At 36.3% G+C, this 17,443-nt stretch overlaps 1 protein-coding gene across 1 annotated transcript in view; it reads right to left on the reverse strand.

Moving 5' to 3' along the window:
• PDE6C (phosphodiesterase 6C, cGMP-specific, cone, alpha prime) overlaps nucleotides 1-17,135 on the reverse strand; it is a 31,367-nt gene extending 14,232 nt beyond the window's left edge. The window contains exons 1-11 of the mRNA XM_010285283.1: nucleotides 16,465-17,135; nucleotides 5,529-5,681; nucleotides 5,325-5,414; nucleotides 4,954-5,094; nucleotides 4,304-4,378; nucleotides 4,154-4,218; nucleotides 3,976-4,042; nucleotides 3,184-3,231; nucleotides 2,833-2,982; nucleotides 1,994-2,137; nucleotides 1,842-1,910 (exon numbers count right to left, since the gene is read on the reverse strand). Of these exons, the coding sequence (XP_010283585.1) occupies nucleotides 1,842-1,910; nucleotides 1,994-2,137; nucleotides 2,833-2,982; nucleotides 3,184-3,231; nucleotides 3,976-4,042; nucleotides 4,154-4,218; nucleotides 4,304-4,378; nucleotides 4,954-5,094; nucleotides 5,325-5,414; nucleotides 5,529-5,681; nucleotides 16,465-16,944 (1,482 nt within the window). The 5' untranslated portion in view covers nucleotides 16,945-17,135. The remainder of the gene's footprint in view (nucleotides 1-1,841; nucleotides 1,911-1,993; nucleotides 2,138-2,832; nucleotides 2,983-3,183; nucleotides 3,232-3,975; nucleotides 4,043-4,153; nucleotides 4,219-4,303; nucleotides 4,379-4,953; nucleotides 5,095-5,324; nucleotides 5,415-5,528; nucleotides 5,682-16,464) is intronic.
• Between the last annotated feature and the right edge of the window lie 308 nt (nucleotides 17,136-17,443).

Here is a 17,443-nt window from a genome sequence, read left to right on the forward strand (position 1 = left end):
GCAGAGGATACAAAAGTTAAGAAGCCTCTCTTAAATTTAAATTGCCTATTTTGTATACATTATATAGATTCACATTGAATAGCCTAACTGGTAATAGAGATATTAGTGAACTGTTCTGTAATGCTTTTCATCTGTATATCCCAAAGACTAGGGAGAAGGGTATTATATTTTAAAGGATGCCCCCTAATCCAAACAGGATTTAATTCATGAAAGTCTGATGCAACACAGAAAATAGATTATATCATCGCAGTTACTCCCTTCCTCCATTGTAGTCTATAAATCATCTCTATTTTATAAATAAGGAAAAAAGGTGACTGAATGTATGTATATATTTCAACAAATAAGGCTGAACATCCATGCAAATGTATTTCCTTCTCTCTGGGATTTTCCTTTGTATCTACTCTGATCTGAGGTCAAGGACAAGGAAACCTGGGGCAGTGATGTTTTAAGACCCATTACTTTGTGAATCATCAGATCTAGAAACACCTGCTTTATCCCATTAGCTATCTGGGATTCCAGGTCTTATAATAGGATAAAGCATTTGCATGTAGCCTTGGCAGTGCAGAAGATATTAGAGCTTTGAATTTGTGACTCCACAATGTTGAGAGAACTCATTTTAATTGCTTTTTGGAGATTTAGAAATTCATACTAGCATTATGTTTTTACATTTGGAGTCTGTACCATAGTAATGACTTGTTGTGCTACCAGTAGAGAAATTTTATAATGTTTATCTATTAAACTTTGCAATTCTCATGCAGCTAAATTGAATTTACTTTAAAAGGTATGTGAGGCTATACCTGGTCTGTTGATGTTTTTTGGTTTCACCACTTATAAGCTGTGTAAGCACCTGTTTTGTAGGAGCCAGTAAAACATTAACACCATTGCATTCTGGCATGAACATGCACGTAACTAAAAATAGTTTAATGAGATCTTTTCCCTATGGCTATGTCTACATTGATTCTATGATTAGCAAATGTGGTGTAATAGGAGGAAATGTGTGAAGTGGTTGGTACTGGTAGTCAACAGATTTGTGTATTTGACCTTTTTTCTTCAGCCTCACTCTGTTTTGATCCACTAACAGTGGGAGTTCATTCAGTGTTTTCCTAAAGCACATCTTTGAGTTTTGTTTTGGATAAAGTAAGCCAGTGTACGTGCTTCAGGACTGCTCCACAAGAAAAAACGAAGTGCATTGAGCAGGCACAAACAGGAGTTTTCCTCCAAAAGACCACTCTCTTTCTAGATTGAAATACTAAGGCAGCCAGAGGACTGCACAGTCTGGAAAGTGAATAAATTTTTTTTAGTAGTAGCAGAGTTTTAATTGACTAGGTCAAATCTGTTTCATCACTGTGAAGTCACTGATTACTGTCTGGACTTCCCTGCCTAAGGAAATGCAGGATAATTAACCTGAAAGCAGGTACTGGACACTCCTACATGTGTTCTCTTACTCAGAATGAAAGTGACCTTACATCAATATTCCTTCTTTTATTTTCAAAATTAAATAAATTCAGTTATAGGTATAGCACTGTTCTCATGGGTATTTAAAGAAGTTAAACACTTTAAATGTTAATTCATATAAACATTTCTGTATAACTCTGACTATCCAAGTCTGTTGACACATATTTGGGACAGAATGTTTCCCTGTAGGTAACAGTGGGGTCTGCACATAGAAGAACCAAAGAGATTGAAGATGTGTTATTAAATCAACTCCATCTAGCTTGTGGAACTGATAACTAAATCAATTGTATTAATCAGGATTTGGCTATACAAAACTTCTTCTATAATGAGGACACATTACTATCTGATATAAATACACCAGCAAAATTTTCAATTTAATGACTTACCAAAATCCTGATAAGATCCTTTTGATCACATTCTTCTATACTATTTACATTTAATTTCTCCTTGTATTTCTAAAAATGAAAATGAGTAAGAAATTCAGTTTTTGTGTAGCAATTTTCCTACCTGAATTTTTTGACTGTGCACAGAAACTTACCAGTATAGATTCAACTTCAGAAGGGGTGGCCTTTGTCTGGTACATAAGCATTTCCTGAGCAATGTCTTTCCTGTTTTCAAGCTTGTTCATTTTGTCATAAGTGTCAGTATTTAAAACAGACCACCCCAGGAACTGTGTGAGAGTCTGTAACAAAGCCAAGCAAAATGGAGATGACAGCATGACAATAAAATTAAACTGACAATTTGAACTTACTTTTCTTAAACTACGATTTCTGGTAGTGCCCTTTGAAAAGCAATGTGTAACTCTACTTGTTAGAGGCCTTTACATTCCATCAATAGGTTCTGTTAGCTCTTCACAGCTTTTAATGATGTTTGTCTCAACCTAGTAATTAAGGGCCCGTCTTCCCATTTTATATACAGAACTTAGAGGCTTATGAAGCTTGAGTTAGCTGAGTGGAGTTGGATACACAAGTTAAATGTAGTATCTTATCTTGCCTAAGTGCATGTGATCATGAACGCTCTGGGAACTCCCATGATCACAGGCATGATATCCATCGGCAAGCAGCATGCCATACCTGCTTACCCACTGCTAATTAGGAGATGCTGACCATCACTAAAAAGTCAAATGATTAAAAATAAAATTACATCTGACTCCTGTTCATTATTGGAATGTAAATGATCCCTCGTAACTTTTCAGGTTTATAAAGAGAAATAAAATTTCTGATTCTTACGAAACTGTATAGTGAAGAAGATGAACATTTGGTTAGATGTTAGTATAGCCTATCTGAAAATTTGTAGACATTTTAAAATTACTTTTTACAATATTATTTTTATTAACATCATATGGCTCCTTAAAGTCTCTAATCCTATTAAGCTTACTTCAATGATCTGTTCATCATACTCATCAAAAGGTTTTCCATCTTTCCTATTGTAAAATGTTGCAACTCCCACAATTTCTTCTTTTTTGTTGACAATAGGCAATGACAGGACATTTTTGATTACCCATCCAGTCTCATCCACTGGTCCTTTCTGTAGGAAAGACAAAGAACAGGAAATGTTGTATATTTCTTTGAAAGTAGTAATACAGCTATTGATATAGGCAATGTAATACTAAGACCTGTGCGTCACAAACTAAGGAGAAATTTATGTCCTCAACTGTATAACTAATTGATGGAAAGCATTAGCATATTTTTCTACAATATCTATCATTATTAACATTACTGGAATTACCTGAAATGTGAAATATTCATCTGTTGGTGCATTCATCATGTTACAAATCTGCAGCACAAAGAAAAGGAAACATTGTTTAAATGGAATATAATGTGCACCAAGACTTGGCCTGATATTTTAAAAAGGCATATTTATTTTCTAAGCTAACAACAGTGAGCACCCTAGCTAGCTGCAGAAATTAAAATTGTTCCTATTAAATTAGATGTAGTTATTCTAACAGACGCCATTCTGGAGTGCTTGTAGTAGAATCCCTCATGTATGATCTCTCACAGTGCATATGCATAACAGTTAAGAGATTCACTCCCAGTTTAAAATGGCATGGGGGTTTATAGAAAGAAATAACTGAGTACTAAGGTCTCTGTCCTTACTGCTATGAAAAATGCCATCAGATTACTAATAACTGTCATACCTCACAACTTGGAAGTACGTATATTATCTACACAAGAGAAGAAAAAAAGAAAATTTTAAAACTGTGTATATGATTATTTTCTTTGACATTTTGTTGTGAGGCTTAGTTAGCACACCTGGAAAGTGACATCAGACACACACATTATTCATCCAATGTCACCACAATCAGAGGGAAATTTTCCTGATGTTTTGGCTGTTTGTGCTGAGGGCTTGTCTCCATACAGACTACTGATTCATGTGATTTCACTGGGAACAACGACACTGTAAGCAGCACGATATTTTTTCAGAGGTTTTTGGTCATGGGGAGGTTTGGGCGGGGTTTCGTTCAATCAGAACAACTGCATGCACTAAAACCTTTAGTTTTTACTTTTGCTATGAACTTACAAATCCATTTTCAGCAACATATGTTGGCAATCCACTGACAAGACACCAGTGATCTGCTGGAGGTGACCTTTAGAAAGAGAATGAAATTAAATTATTTCTACAATACAGACATGTTATTATTCTATCCCAACAATGTATCTAATTACTTCACATTCGCAGGCTGCCAATGAATACTCACGGAATTACTTTGATTTCTTCTTTTCCATGTAAAATATAGTCAATAATCTTATAAAAGTTGACTTCCTAAATAAAAAGAGAACATTCAGATGACCTTTACAACCTCAATGTCAAAATTAAGATTCATAAAAAGAAAAATTAATATCCTCACTCGTCCATCAGGTGTCTTGGGGCCTTTGTAAGGCTCTGCCTCCCCCAGCTGGATTGGCCACACATCATAGAACTCCTGAGAAAAAAATACACAGGGTTTAGCAAAAAGAAACAAAAAACCAGTTCTGTGTTCATAGATAACATGACATCTGTGGGTAGCAATTTTATTTTTTCCTTCTCCATAGCTGTACTATCGTCACATTTCAGACAATATTAAGAAAACATTGTTAAGTATATTCCAGGCAAGAAATGTTTGCCAGTAAATTGCAGACTAATCTGAAGTTTATCTCTGGATGGTTGTACAGCTTAATTGTTGTTTTAGAAGACAGGTATTTATAAAGTAATAATCATACCTGCACTTCTGTCTTCTATACTTTCTCACATGGAATTATTAACATGAAAAATTATTTCAGAATTAACCTTTATGTTTATCATGGTTGTATCCTTTGCCATGCTTGTATTTTGCATGTAATGTTTGTAACATGGTTGTATTTTATATACATTATTCCAAAGGGTTAGAAAGCATGGTAACTTTGTGTCTTGGAGAGACATGTACTAGAAATATGCAGAACAAATGAATTAGAAGGATGGATTTTATAACTTAAAGTTAGGAGTAGCACATTTCTAGCAAGTAGGCAAAATGATTGTTACCTTCTCCTTAGTCATGTCCAGCAGACCAACAGAGTATCTTTCACAATTCAAATACATTCGAATAGTATAGAGTGCTTTGTGAAACTGCCGTTCTATATCTGTTAGCTCTTCAAACACTTTGTTAGCAGACCACAAAAGCATCTATTTACAACAAAAGAGAAAGAGGGCAAATGTTCACAACAGTAAGAAAACATAAACGTATGAATCATAAGCATTCCAGTATAAAATTATAAGGTGCTTTACTGTTATCAAATAAAAAGATTAAATAGATGCTATCCTCAATTCATTAAGCTTGCAATAATATAAAATAGTGGGAATAATAATGGTTTCACACAAAACCAAAGTATTATCATTAACAAATTCTTCTATACCTGACTTCTTCGGGATTCAATATTGTAGAGATATGTGATATGATGATTTCTTATGACCAAAGATATAAAATTGAGGTATTTTTTAAAGACCTAAAAATGACAAAGAGCAAAAATAAGACAAAAGTGTCAAATCAAGAGGTAGATTAACTCAAACTACTTGTTGAACTAAAAACTGTATTGTTGTGTGACATTTGAGGTTATTACCTCTTCATCCTCTTTTGAGAACTCAGTGGCATTTAATTTGTTGAGGGCCATCACAACAGCAAGCACCTCTTTACCCTGCATAATTGGGTTTGCCAACATATTGATTGTTGTGTAACCAGTTTGTTTGTCCAGAAAGTCAGAAAAATGGTTGTTCTGAAAGAAAAAAAAAAAAAACCACAAATGAAATGCATTACAATTGGTTACTATGCCAAGAGCAAATGATCACTTCATTTGATTATTTTTGCAATGCTATGAGCACAGTTTCACAGTACAGTAGGTTTATACTCACAAAAACCCATTATCATTATTTAATCCAATCTTCCAGACTTATATATACAAGCTTAACTTAGGCATTGGTTATGAATAAAGCTTCTGAAACCAAGTTCTGTGCAGGTTTTTATTAGAATGAACAGGAATTAAAAAAATGGGAAAATCTAGAATAAAGGAGAGAAAATATTACTTTGTGGCTACCTGAGTCTAATACATGTGGTTTGCATGTAGGAGAATTACTTCATAGCTATGTTAATATTTATTACTATTTATTTATTTCTGTAGATAAAATTAATGATACTGTCCTATTATACAATGCTTAAACTACCATCTGTCCTGAATTTATATGGCTAAAAATGCTCCTGGCAAAGAGGCATCCCCTGCAGATATGCATGTGGCCGAGCCGTTTCTTACTCCCTCCTGTTTCACAGACTTCTTTTCCTGCTGCTCCCAGTCCAACATGCTTTTCTGGTAAATAGTAGGGTGTAGGACCAGGGGGATTGGGACACAGAGCTGCTTTTGTTGGGTGTGTTTTCCTGTGGGAATGAGACCATGTGACTAATGAATGAGCCACAACTAACTACCCCACTAATTTCATCCTTGAAACTGGGTGCTGAGGAGGGTTTAGTAAAAGCTATTATTTTATGTAAAACATACTGGGAAGCTAATTCATGTTTCCTGGAAAACTATTTCATTTCCTCATATCAAAGAGATTCTTGGTGCTTTCTCTGAAATGCTTTAGTGTTCTCTTTAATTAAAAAAAGGGATTTAAAATTTGTCAGAGAAATCTGTTTGTCAAGGGTTGTTGTGTTTTGTGATGTTCTTATGATAATACATTCAAATGAGCTGAGTTATGACTTGGGGGATTCGAATCTGCCAGTATGTGCATACTGAGAAGTGACATGGTTCTACTAAGCAGCTAAGATAGCCAGACTCTGTCTTCACTGAGCTTTTTCCATCCCCTTGCATCTGCCTCTTCTAACAAGTCAGTGCTCAGACTTCTTCTTCGGGGAGATGACCAAGTCCTGGTCTACAGTCAGTGGCAGTTTCTCCCTGAATTTCCTTTAAAAGGTCTACATCTGATTTCTCAAGGTGATGAGTGGCCGGTGCTAAATGAGAATGTCAAGAGGTGGCAAGCTGCCTGGTAAGGGAAAGTCAGACTACATTATAGCACCATGGATAGAAATGGCAGCCAGACAGAGGGAGGTCAATGGAGTCCTGTTTTTAGGACATCCACCTGGAACCAAGATTCCCAAACCTTCTCCTACTGTTAGCAAATATTTGTGAAGCCACCTATAAAGTGACTGACTTGTTAATGCACATCTACCCACAGAGCTGAAACATATTACTACTATTAATTACTGCATTATCTTGGGCAGCCAAGATCTGCATGGTGGATTTCAAGGTCTCTTCCTTGCTGATGGGCTGGAGAATATTGCAGGATGCCACATAGTGGAATTTCTGCTTTCATAAATCATACACAAAGCTACTTAAACAAGAAAACAAACAAACAATTTCTAGGTTGTAAAATCAAGCATGAAAAGATTAGGACATGCCAGAACTAAAATTGTTTGTGTGCTATTTGGATCTTTCCTCTTAATGTCTTTTTTCCTCTCTTCCTCTCCTAGCAATTGTTTCTGGTATATGTTGAACTTACAGCATATACAACCCTGATAAAGTAGGTTGGATTTTATTACATGTTCAAAATGTTAGGGGTTTTTTTCCTTCTGTTCTTCATAGTCATTTGACAGCCCATCTCTTCCATTTACACTTTAGATTTCCCTCTAGGACTGCATTTCTATAAAAGGAATTAAGTGTGTGGAACTAACTCTGAAATGTCTTTTTTATATTTACTGATTGAGCTCACTTACAGAGATCCCCACAAACCCCACTGAGAAGAATCAAAGTAACCAATGTGTTTTCTCTGTAGTTCAATGTATCAGGCTGTATTTGGGTCCCTGGAAAGTGTAGCCAGTTCCAAATACATCGTCCAGGTGAAGAGCGGATGTTTTCTCTATTTCTGTCGAACTTTCCCTGAGTTGTTGTTTTCTCTTTTTCTCAGAGAAAGGTATAGGGCTATCTCACTTAACAGACATCCAGGGGAAATGCCAGTCAATCTGTCTCTTCTATGCAAGAATCAAGTACTGTCCTGCAGTCTGCTAAACAAGTACGCTATTATATGGAATATTTTATTTTCTCTGATATAAATTACCTACTGACACAACCATTCTGTTTTTTGGGTGTGGTTTTGGGCTTCAGTTGCAATTTCTGAATCTGACTGCTTTAGCCATTCAAAATAAAGTAAATCAGACAGAAAATTTGACCCTATTTTGTAGTTCCCTCGACTTCACTAAGAGCATCTAGCATAATGGTGAGGCCCAGGTTCCTGGTTTTAGAGTGCTGTGAGCTGCTGTGAGGGAATAAACAAAAATCTCAGACACCTCTGGATTTCTGAATACTTAAAAGGGTATACACCAAGTAAGCTGAATCAGCAGGACACAGTTGCTGAGAATTTGTTTAATAACTCCATACTGAAGGTACAAGCAGTGGTGTTCAGAAGCAGCAGGTTTTTTCCTATCCTTTTGCAGAGGATAGGAAAATTTTAAAGAATGCAAGTCTGTGTTAATAAACAAAAAGTTCAGTAACCATAAACCATCCTGAGTTGTGCCTAGATAATGCAATGCAGAAAGATAGAAATAACCTTGTAACAGGTTGGCAGCATTCCCACAGCATATACAAAGACTCCCATCGCACCTGTTTTGCATATACAAGCAAAAGTTTGTGCTTAGATTTAGGCTTTTCATTATTCAATATTTTGCACATAATTGATAAGAGTTTTGAAGCCTTTATTTCCAATCAAGTTTTAAATATATTTTCTTTTGTGAACATAAGCTCCTTTTCACAATGTCTGGAAAACCATGTTCATAGACAAATAAGCCAGGAATCTGCTCTGCAGTACTAGAGCCAGAAGAGCATCTTTGTGCTCCCATGAATATATGAATGTAGTCTGTTTGAGCCTGATCTTTTGAATCCAACCATCTTTCATAGCAAGATTTGAACTTCCAGCTCTCAGTTAAATCATAAAATAGGCTTTTAAAAAAATGAGGGAAAGGTGATCTTTTGGTAACTCCCTAACTGTAGTACATTTGCAAGCATTTTCTACTAGCTGCATTTAAAGCTATGATACCTAGCCATTTACTGTACAGTAATGATCAGTAATTGATCATTACAATCATTACAATACAAACTAATCAATGATCAGTTCCGTAGATATAGCCTAAGATGTGCAGCATGCACTAAGCTAGCACCAGCATACAGCAGTGGAAAATCAGGATGCCTCTTTGGGTTCATCCTTCTGTTATAGGTTATAGAAGGTAACTGGAGAGGGGTTTGGAAGGCTACTATGGATCTAGCCTATACACTTGAAATTAGTAGCTAATTCATGTTTCTTGATTTTCTAAACCATGACACCGGTTTTATCTCACTGTAACTTAACAACACTACCACACATTATTATAAACCTCTTACTGATGAAATATCAATATAATGTTCTATGTTTAGATCATTTGGCCTCAACTTTCAATTCCTTTAAATTTTATAAGCCTAATTTCCATTTCATAACACAAAATCAGAAATCACTGTTGTGAAAAGTGTGATTACATGTCTGTGAAAGTGAAAAATAAGGCCATTCCTTCTAAAAATAATTTTTATTTTCCTCGTATGGCAGTTACAGATAAACTTGCTTACTGAGACTATACCGCATCTGATTCTGAATTGTAGATGCACAACTGTAAGTTCATGTCTGTAATAAGGTAAAATAAATATAAATGAGAAAAACTCACTCCCCTGGAAACCACAGGCATTTCAAGAAGAAAGTTAATTTTAAAAGACTACATGAGCAGATAATACTTTACATTTACTTTGTTTTTTAAAAAAAATCAGTGTTACTTCATTGTTTCTGAAAAATTCTTATTGATGGACTGCCCAGAAGAAGTAACCGTCTTGTGTCTCTCTTATTTCATGGCTCTCCCTGCAGATCTCAGTTCCTTTCTCAGGAGTGATATGTTCTTCTATGTTTCCTTTTACCAGTTTTTAAAGACCTTATTTCTTTCATGAATGATGAATTCTCCTTCATTGTCTGGTTTTAGATATCCCATAATTTTTTAAGCGAACTATGAAAAAGAGCTCTGCAAAAGTTTCTAACCTTTCACAGGCTGTATTCTATGCCGAGCTTAAAAAACGGTGAAGAACATCATTCTAATGTTCATTGACCTGTCCTACAGTATTTAATAAAGGAAGTACATCTCCCGGTTCATAATGTTATCTTAGGATTTGCTACACCGTGCTCCAGAACACTGAGCTAAGCCTTGAGCATTTCTGATTGGATTAACAACAAAATGCAGCATGAGGCAAGTGAGTTTGACACTGTTGGAAACTTCAGGTCAAAGTCTGCAGTATCCGCATTATTTGTTGAGTACAAATTTGATCAGAAAATACAAAAACTATTATACGTAATGAGATAGTGTAACCCTTGTTAATTTGGTTTCCATTGCACATGCAAAAGTATGTAATTTATACAAATGCAGGAAAGACAGAGAAATGAAAGTATGAAAAGCAACTCAAAACAAAAGTATAAGGGAACAAGGATCCCTCTTCCCTGTTCAGCTTGTCAGGGTGAAGGTTCACTGTTCTGGTTCATTTGGGGTAAGAGGAACAGCAGCTCAAATTGTTCAGTACTGAGGATTCTCACATCTCCAGTATACTTGCTTATTCCCAATTGATTTTTAATTTGGCACACCATCAGCATCTTCATTACACATGTGGTTTGAAATGTTAGAAAATTAGACTTTCCCATAAACCTTTGCTTCCTTGACTGGGGACCTTACTAGGAAGCAGCATGATGTCATTTTGTTCATGTCCCACAAATGACATTTACACCTTGGTTTTCATATCACCATCACCATTATTCCCATACAAAAAACCCTTCCTTCTTGTGTCAGCTCCAAGTGACATGTCAGTATCTGTTTTTGCAGCCTACCTCTCCGTTTTGAGTTTGGCGAAGTACATCAAATATCACAGTTAAGGAGAAGTGTTCCTATTTTCCTTCACCTCTTTCCTCTTACAAAGCATAGAGGAAGAATGGCGCTCTCGAACCCCTTGCAGTTATGACTGCTTTCCCATGCTGGGCTGGAGGTTCTGCATTGGATAGATGAACCCAGACTGGTCAAAATACATCATCCTTTGGATGTGTGATGACCAGGAGTAGGTGTGGAGCACTACTGGAACAGAAACCCCATGAACCTTTGACATCAGGAGCTCTTGTTGCACTCCCATCATTATCACATATTTCTTTGCTCCATCTTTACATTTTTCTGTTTCTCTTTCTGGTAGTCCTGCACTATTTTCTCCTCTTCCTGATATTTTGTTCTCCCACTGATTGTCTTGCATTGGCTCAGATTTCTCAAACAGATTTTTTACCGCTGAGTAGGTGGTATTGGTGTGTTATATTGCTTCATGTCTTATTTCTGCTTGTCCTAATTTCAACTCAAATGCTTTTGTTTCTTAATGCTATAATTGAGTATGAATGGAAAATAAAAAGCACCTACCATCAGCTATAAAATGTCAACAGTCTGATTTAAAAACAAAACCAATTAGCTAAATGAGTTGGCCATTCATTAGGCTACACTTAAAAAATCATCTATTGTCAGGGATGTAAAACAACTACATTTTGACATGTAACTTACTAGCATGACAGAACAAATTGACTTTGCATCTTCAAGATCACTAGAGTTTTGAAAATGAATCAAGTAGAAATTAATATATATTTAACAGCATTTGGAGGTTGAACTTTTCAGTCCTGTCACTGAAATGTCTGCTTGTTATTTGCCATATGTGGTGACTATTTTACAACTTTTTGAAACTGAATCTGTATTATATTGCTTTAAGTATTTTCTTTTTTACATAAAACAAGAAAATTAGGCTAAAAGGGAGCTTTCCATTTTGATTTTTAATGTTCATTTTTTCTTCAATTTTGGGAGCTTTCCTCTTTTAACACAAGTTAATTCAAGGAAAGAATTAAAGGTTTGGGTGTTTCTTCTGGAGGGCACAATTAATAGAAATTTGTTCCTGTGTTAAAATGTTTTCTTGTAAGTTGACTGAATCTTTGTCTTTATAACAGATTGGAACACATTTCCATTTTTCCAGTTAATATTTACTATACTGCGTGTGAGTTTATGACAATCTCTTTTTTATTATCAAGATGATAAGATAAAACGGAGGAGCAGACATTAACATTTATAATGCACGTTCTTCCCAGGTAAAAGGCTACCTCTTCATTTCCCCCCCATTTTTAGTTTAATTTAGGATTGTTTCTTTCAATTCTCATTACTTTCCAGACATTCAGGAAGGTAGTACTTCTGTAGTGTTGTGTGTCTGCTCTCATTTCTTGTCATATTAACAACTCAAGAGTTTGTTTTTCAAGAACTTCCCTCTAAAATTCCTTTAACAATCTTCCTTTGGCCTTTGAAGCTTTTTTTAACATACTCTGCCTTGGCAATATGGTGGATATTCAGGTTTCTTCTCCAAGATGATATTGTTTGGGGACTGGTAGAACATGAGGTAAGAACTAAGACACCTTATTAGCAAGTGACTGCCCTGCTTCCAGCTCCACCGCAAAGTGACTCCATTCTTTCCATTTTCTGGGCAACTAGTTGTGTCATTGACCATCTTGCTCTCTCATGTGCTTTCCCACTGCCTCATATTTTTGACGTGGATGCACCTGATTCCAGCAATGTCTTCTTGCCCTAGGAGGTAGTCTAAGACTACTGCGTGGTCCCAGGACCACTGCTGTGTGTTACCAGAGCAACAGTTTACACACAGCAGCTGGACAACAGTTTGGTGTCCAGGTCCTCTCACTGCCACATAGGAGTTTGAACCACTGAGCTGCAAAACCATGCTTCCCTTCGCTTTTTTTTTCTCCCCTTTTTCATTAATTTTTAATTTATTTTACAATTTGGTGTAGATTGAAGAAAAGAGATGGAGTGTCTCTTCTTCCTCATTCCAGGCTTAGACAGCCTGGAGTCTGGGGACCAGCATGTTCTCATGAATCTGAAACTCCTGTCACTTCAGACAGGCCTGGAATTAAAATCTCTCCCATCCTTGCATTAAGGAGACGTAGAGCTCTCACAAAAGAAAGACTCATGCAAACTGAAGCTGAATCAGTTTACAAAGGGATGATACAAGTGCTTGCAACTTGAAGATGTATTTAAATTGTTTTCTATCACAGGCTTCCAGTAGTTAAATTAGGTGCCACAATGATCACTGCTTTGGCTGTTTAATCTGAGTTGAAAGTATGAGAACCTCTCCATACTCTGTTGTTTCTTCACTTCACTGGGGTTGTGGATTCTAGTGCAGGATCTTTAAAAATGGGGATTTGTTATTTCAGCATCAGAACATTTTGAGTTCCTTTATGGATCTAATCCCAAAGCTTTCACTTCTTTTGAAGCATTTTTTCACCCTTTATGTAATTTTATACTCTACTATAACCAGAAATATTATTTCTTGAGTTTCCAATCCTCAGTTAAATCTTTGTCTTCAAATATCTCTGAATTAAAAGGAATAATGCAATAATTTAAATACATGATGGATTAAAGCAAATATATATAGTCTTTTTTATTGGTCTTTACAGGCTGAGAATTTGAGATTTTGATTCCCCAGAAGACATGCCCCTTGTTCAACTATTTCTTAGTTTGTAGTTTTATTTGGAAATAATGCCTTAGCAAAAGATGTAAGGTAATTGTACTCTTCTTTATCGTGTTGTCCATGTTATCAGTTAATATTTAAAGAACATTAATATAATATTAATCAAATATTATGCAGTCTATTATTTTGCATTGGAATACTTGAGTCTGTACTCATACTCTGCCAGACCCTGGGAATAATGTGACACAAATTATTAGGGTAGTGGTCCTGCCTGACCTCCTATTTCTCACTACTATTAAATCCTGGATTAAATGCTATTAGCTCTCACAGTCAACAGGTCCATAATCTTGTAGGCAGGAGACTGTTCTGGCTATTAAGTTAATTACAGAAGATCTGTATCTTTCCCTCTGCTTTTCTTTTCTGAAGCATTAGTCAGGATGAGGAGCTTCCTCATACGTTTATTGGTAACTTTCCAGGTTGAAGAAGGAGATAATCCCTAAAGAACTGGCTACCAGGCACTAGAAATGGAGTCTTATGTTTTTTAATGATTTTTTGCTGTTGTGATCTTTCATTACATTCACTCTTGTTGTAAAGGGGTGGTGATTGAAGCATGAAAATATCTCAATGTGTGTTTGTCAATGTTGTCATGTACTTAAGACTTAAAAAACAATATGCTATTTGGATATGGGTTGTGTCAACAATAGAAAGTGGTTAGACGTGATATCTTTAAAGTTCTCTAGCCATCTAGAATTATTCATTGTGCATTTTGTATTGTGACAAGGCAGTAGGGGTAAAATTCCCCTCTGGCTTTACTCTGCTTGTCATTTTTTGCTCAGGATTTGGGTAACAGACAATCGAGTTTGAAGTGCATACAAACTGATCAGAAAAATAAATATCCTTTCAAAAACATGGTAAAGGCTTCAGTGGCTGCCTATTTCTGTTGCCATGGACTAATTATGTTCCTTAAATGTTACTGACTAAAGCTGCAGTTCTGGGTTCCTTACAGAGATAAATATTCTGGTGACATTAGTGGGAGCTTTGCCTGTGTGAGGACTGTGGATCTGGACACCTGACTTTTTTTACAAATAGAATGGAAATCATGACAATTTTGAGACCTTCAGGTTTGTTTTTAAATAACAAATCTTGATCCCAGAGAAGTCTCTGGGAGTTTTGCAATTAACTTAGAAAATGCCAGTGTTTTGATTACATTTAGTTACCGAATGTGGATTAATGGCAACATGGTTTAACTGCATTTTTAAGTGTGGGCCTAATGGCATAGACCTAGGTAATCCTAAGAGAGGAAATGGATGTCTGAGTAAAGATTACCTTAGAATGACTGAATAATGGTTGGACAGATATTCAGCTGACATATGAGTGCAAAATGTATACCTAGCAGGATTAGGTGGACAGAAAAGTTCTCTTATTTAAGCATATTCAAATTACATTTGTCACAAAATTTTGAACAAATCCTAATGCAAATGCAGCAATATTTGGGCAGCCCTGCTCTGGGAACCTCTCACATAATGATATTAAGAAGCAGTGCAGTGTCTGATAGAAGGCACACCTTTCTTGATCCTCCTGATCTTTTCTCATGTAATCAGCCTTATGAGTTTAGAAGGATAATCCTCCAATCTCCCCATGTGGTGGTAAGAGGCAGTAAATCAGGTGCTTCTTGTCAGAACAGCAGCCATTGAAGAAAGCATCTTAGTGGTCAGTTAAAAAGCAACTGATTTGTTTTCACATATCAGTCATTCTTCTGTCTGCTCCCATGATTCCTGCTTACATTTGAGGTAGTTTACTATATACTGGAATGTTCTTTTCACATATATATACACATGCATTTTCATTTGTTTCTGGGCTTTAAATGTAGTCCTTTATTTCTTTATGCCTGCCAACTTTTAATATGATAAAATACATTACTTTCCGTTTACCTCCTGGAAAACATAGATAATTGCAGTGTATAAACATTTTTATGATTTACATTGAGGTGAAGACACTGAGGTGGTTCCCATCTCTAAAATTTTAAATTGACTGTATAGGAAATACTGAGAAGCCAGACTGTCACCTTGTATAATTATCTTAGCATCATTTGATTATGCTCAGCTTTTCCACATTAAGACTAAAAAGAGATGAAGATGTCACCATTTGATAATATAAGGTTAGCTATTTTTAAAGAAATCTACAAAAATCAAAGCACATTTATGTTTCCCCATGTATTTCAGAGCAGCTTCTAAAGCAGTTCTTATTCATGCATGTTTAATTTCTGTTAGGTCACTCACCATTTTAATTAACATTTGTAAAAACCCTTATCATCATCATAACTAAAGAAGGTGATTCTGTGCAAGTTCAACAGGAACTTTGAAAATGTCAGACCAGCTCCGACTCATTAATCTTCTTCTATAGATGGTTCTGAACAAAAGCCCTGAATGTGGACATACTCAAAATTTGGAGCCATTTTAAATTCAAAGACAAGACAGACTTGAAGCTGAACATGTGTTGACATCATCTTCATCTGGCTTCATTCATTTACTTATATGGAAGCATCCTCATTACAAAAGCTGCAAATTAATTATATTCAGAGGTGCATGTATGACAGCATGGAATGATAAGGGAGAACACCTGCAAGCCCATACTGGAAAAACCGAATAGGATCCTGCCTTGTTGGACAGAAACATAAGTACTTACTCGTCTCTACTAATCTAATATTCTCCTCTCTTATTATAGCAAATTACATTACAACTATTGTGCAACGATACTGGAAATACCTCACTAGGCTACATGATGTCTTTCTACTGGATTTTAAGCATACTCTGCTGCTGCTTTTCTCATGTTTTTGGTTTGTATCCATCTGGGGTTTTTTCTGTATCTGGGATGTTTTTGAAGAATGACTCTGTACCACAAGCCCTGTGCAGGAAGCTGAGTAAGCAAATGCACAGAAACCCATTCCCCAAGAGAAGTCACTTACCTTTTTCACATCAGGTATATTAAAAAACTTCTTGGTATGAGCAACCCATCCCGCTATCCCGATGTCCAGAGGAAAAACAGCCTCATTGTCTGGATTCACCAAATTCTCCTCAAAGCTGGAAGTTGGAGTGACATTGAGAAGCCTGGTAGCTACCTCTGGAGTACCATTTCGGGAACGACAAATAAACATGCTACACCGGTCAGCTGCCAGCAGCTGTGCCAGCCTTTGCAGGGCCTTGTGCACTATCTTTTCCATAGTGCCTCCTTCATCCTGGATTTCTGTTAGCAGCTCAAAAAGTATGTTACACTCCTCCAGACGGGACATGTCTTTGAAGCTGACTCCTTCCTTCACGTCTCCAGGGCTCACTTTAAATATATTTCCCAGCACTTCTGCCCTCATTTTTCGGTCGAAATACTCCTTGGCAAACTGGGGGTTGTTCTCCAAGTATTTTTCAACGGCATCTTTATTTACCTCACCCATTTTTGTTGGATTGTTCTTAGGATTTCTTTTAGAACTGCATCACCATCAAAGCAGGAGTGGTAGCAAGAAGTCCTAACTTGATACTAGTAAAAAAAGGATCCTTTGTACATACTGTATAGCTCACAGGCATGGTACATTCACCTTCCTCTGTGGCTTCCAAGCCTTCTGAAACTCTTGAGGTATGACAGAAGGCACTGGCTTAGCATCTTCTTAATGTGAGATCTTGGAGACTGCTAATTAAAGAGATGTCAGGACACTAAACCCCTGAGCATTCTTAGCTCATAAATCCTAAGGGAATGTTATCTTCTTCATTCACAGTATGTATTTTGTACTATACACACAAAAATTTCCATTGAAACTTAATATGAGGATTTCCACTTAGATACTTAGCCCACTTATACATGTGCATAGATGTACACACATGTATTTGTGAGAGGTACTTAAGGGGAGAAAAACAGAATGTTACAGAGAAATTTTTAAAGGCAAAGAGGGAATCTTG

The sequence above is a fragment of the Phaethon lepturus genome, unplaced genomic scaffold (genome assembly GCF_000687285.1).
Source record: "Phaethon lepturus isolate BGI_N335 unplaced genomic scaffold, ASM68728v1 scaffold54414, whole genome shotgun sequence".
NCBI classification, from domain to species: domain Eukaryota; kingdom Metazoa; phylum Chordata; class Aves; order Phaethontiformes; family Phaethontidae; genus Phaethon; species Phaethon lepturus.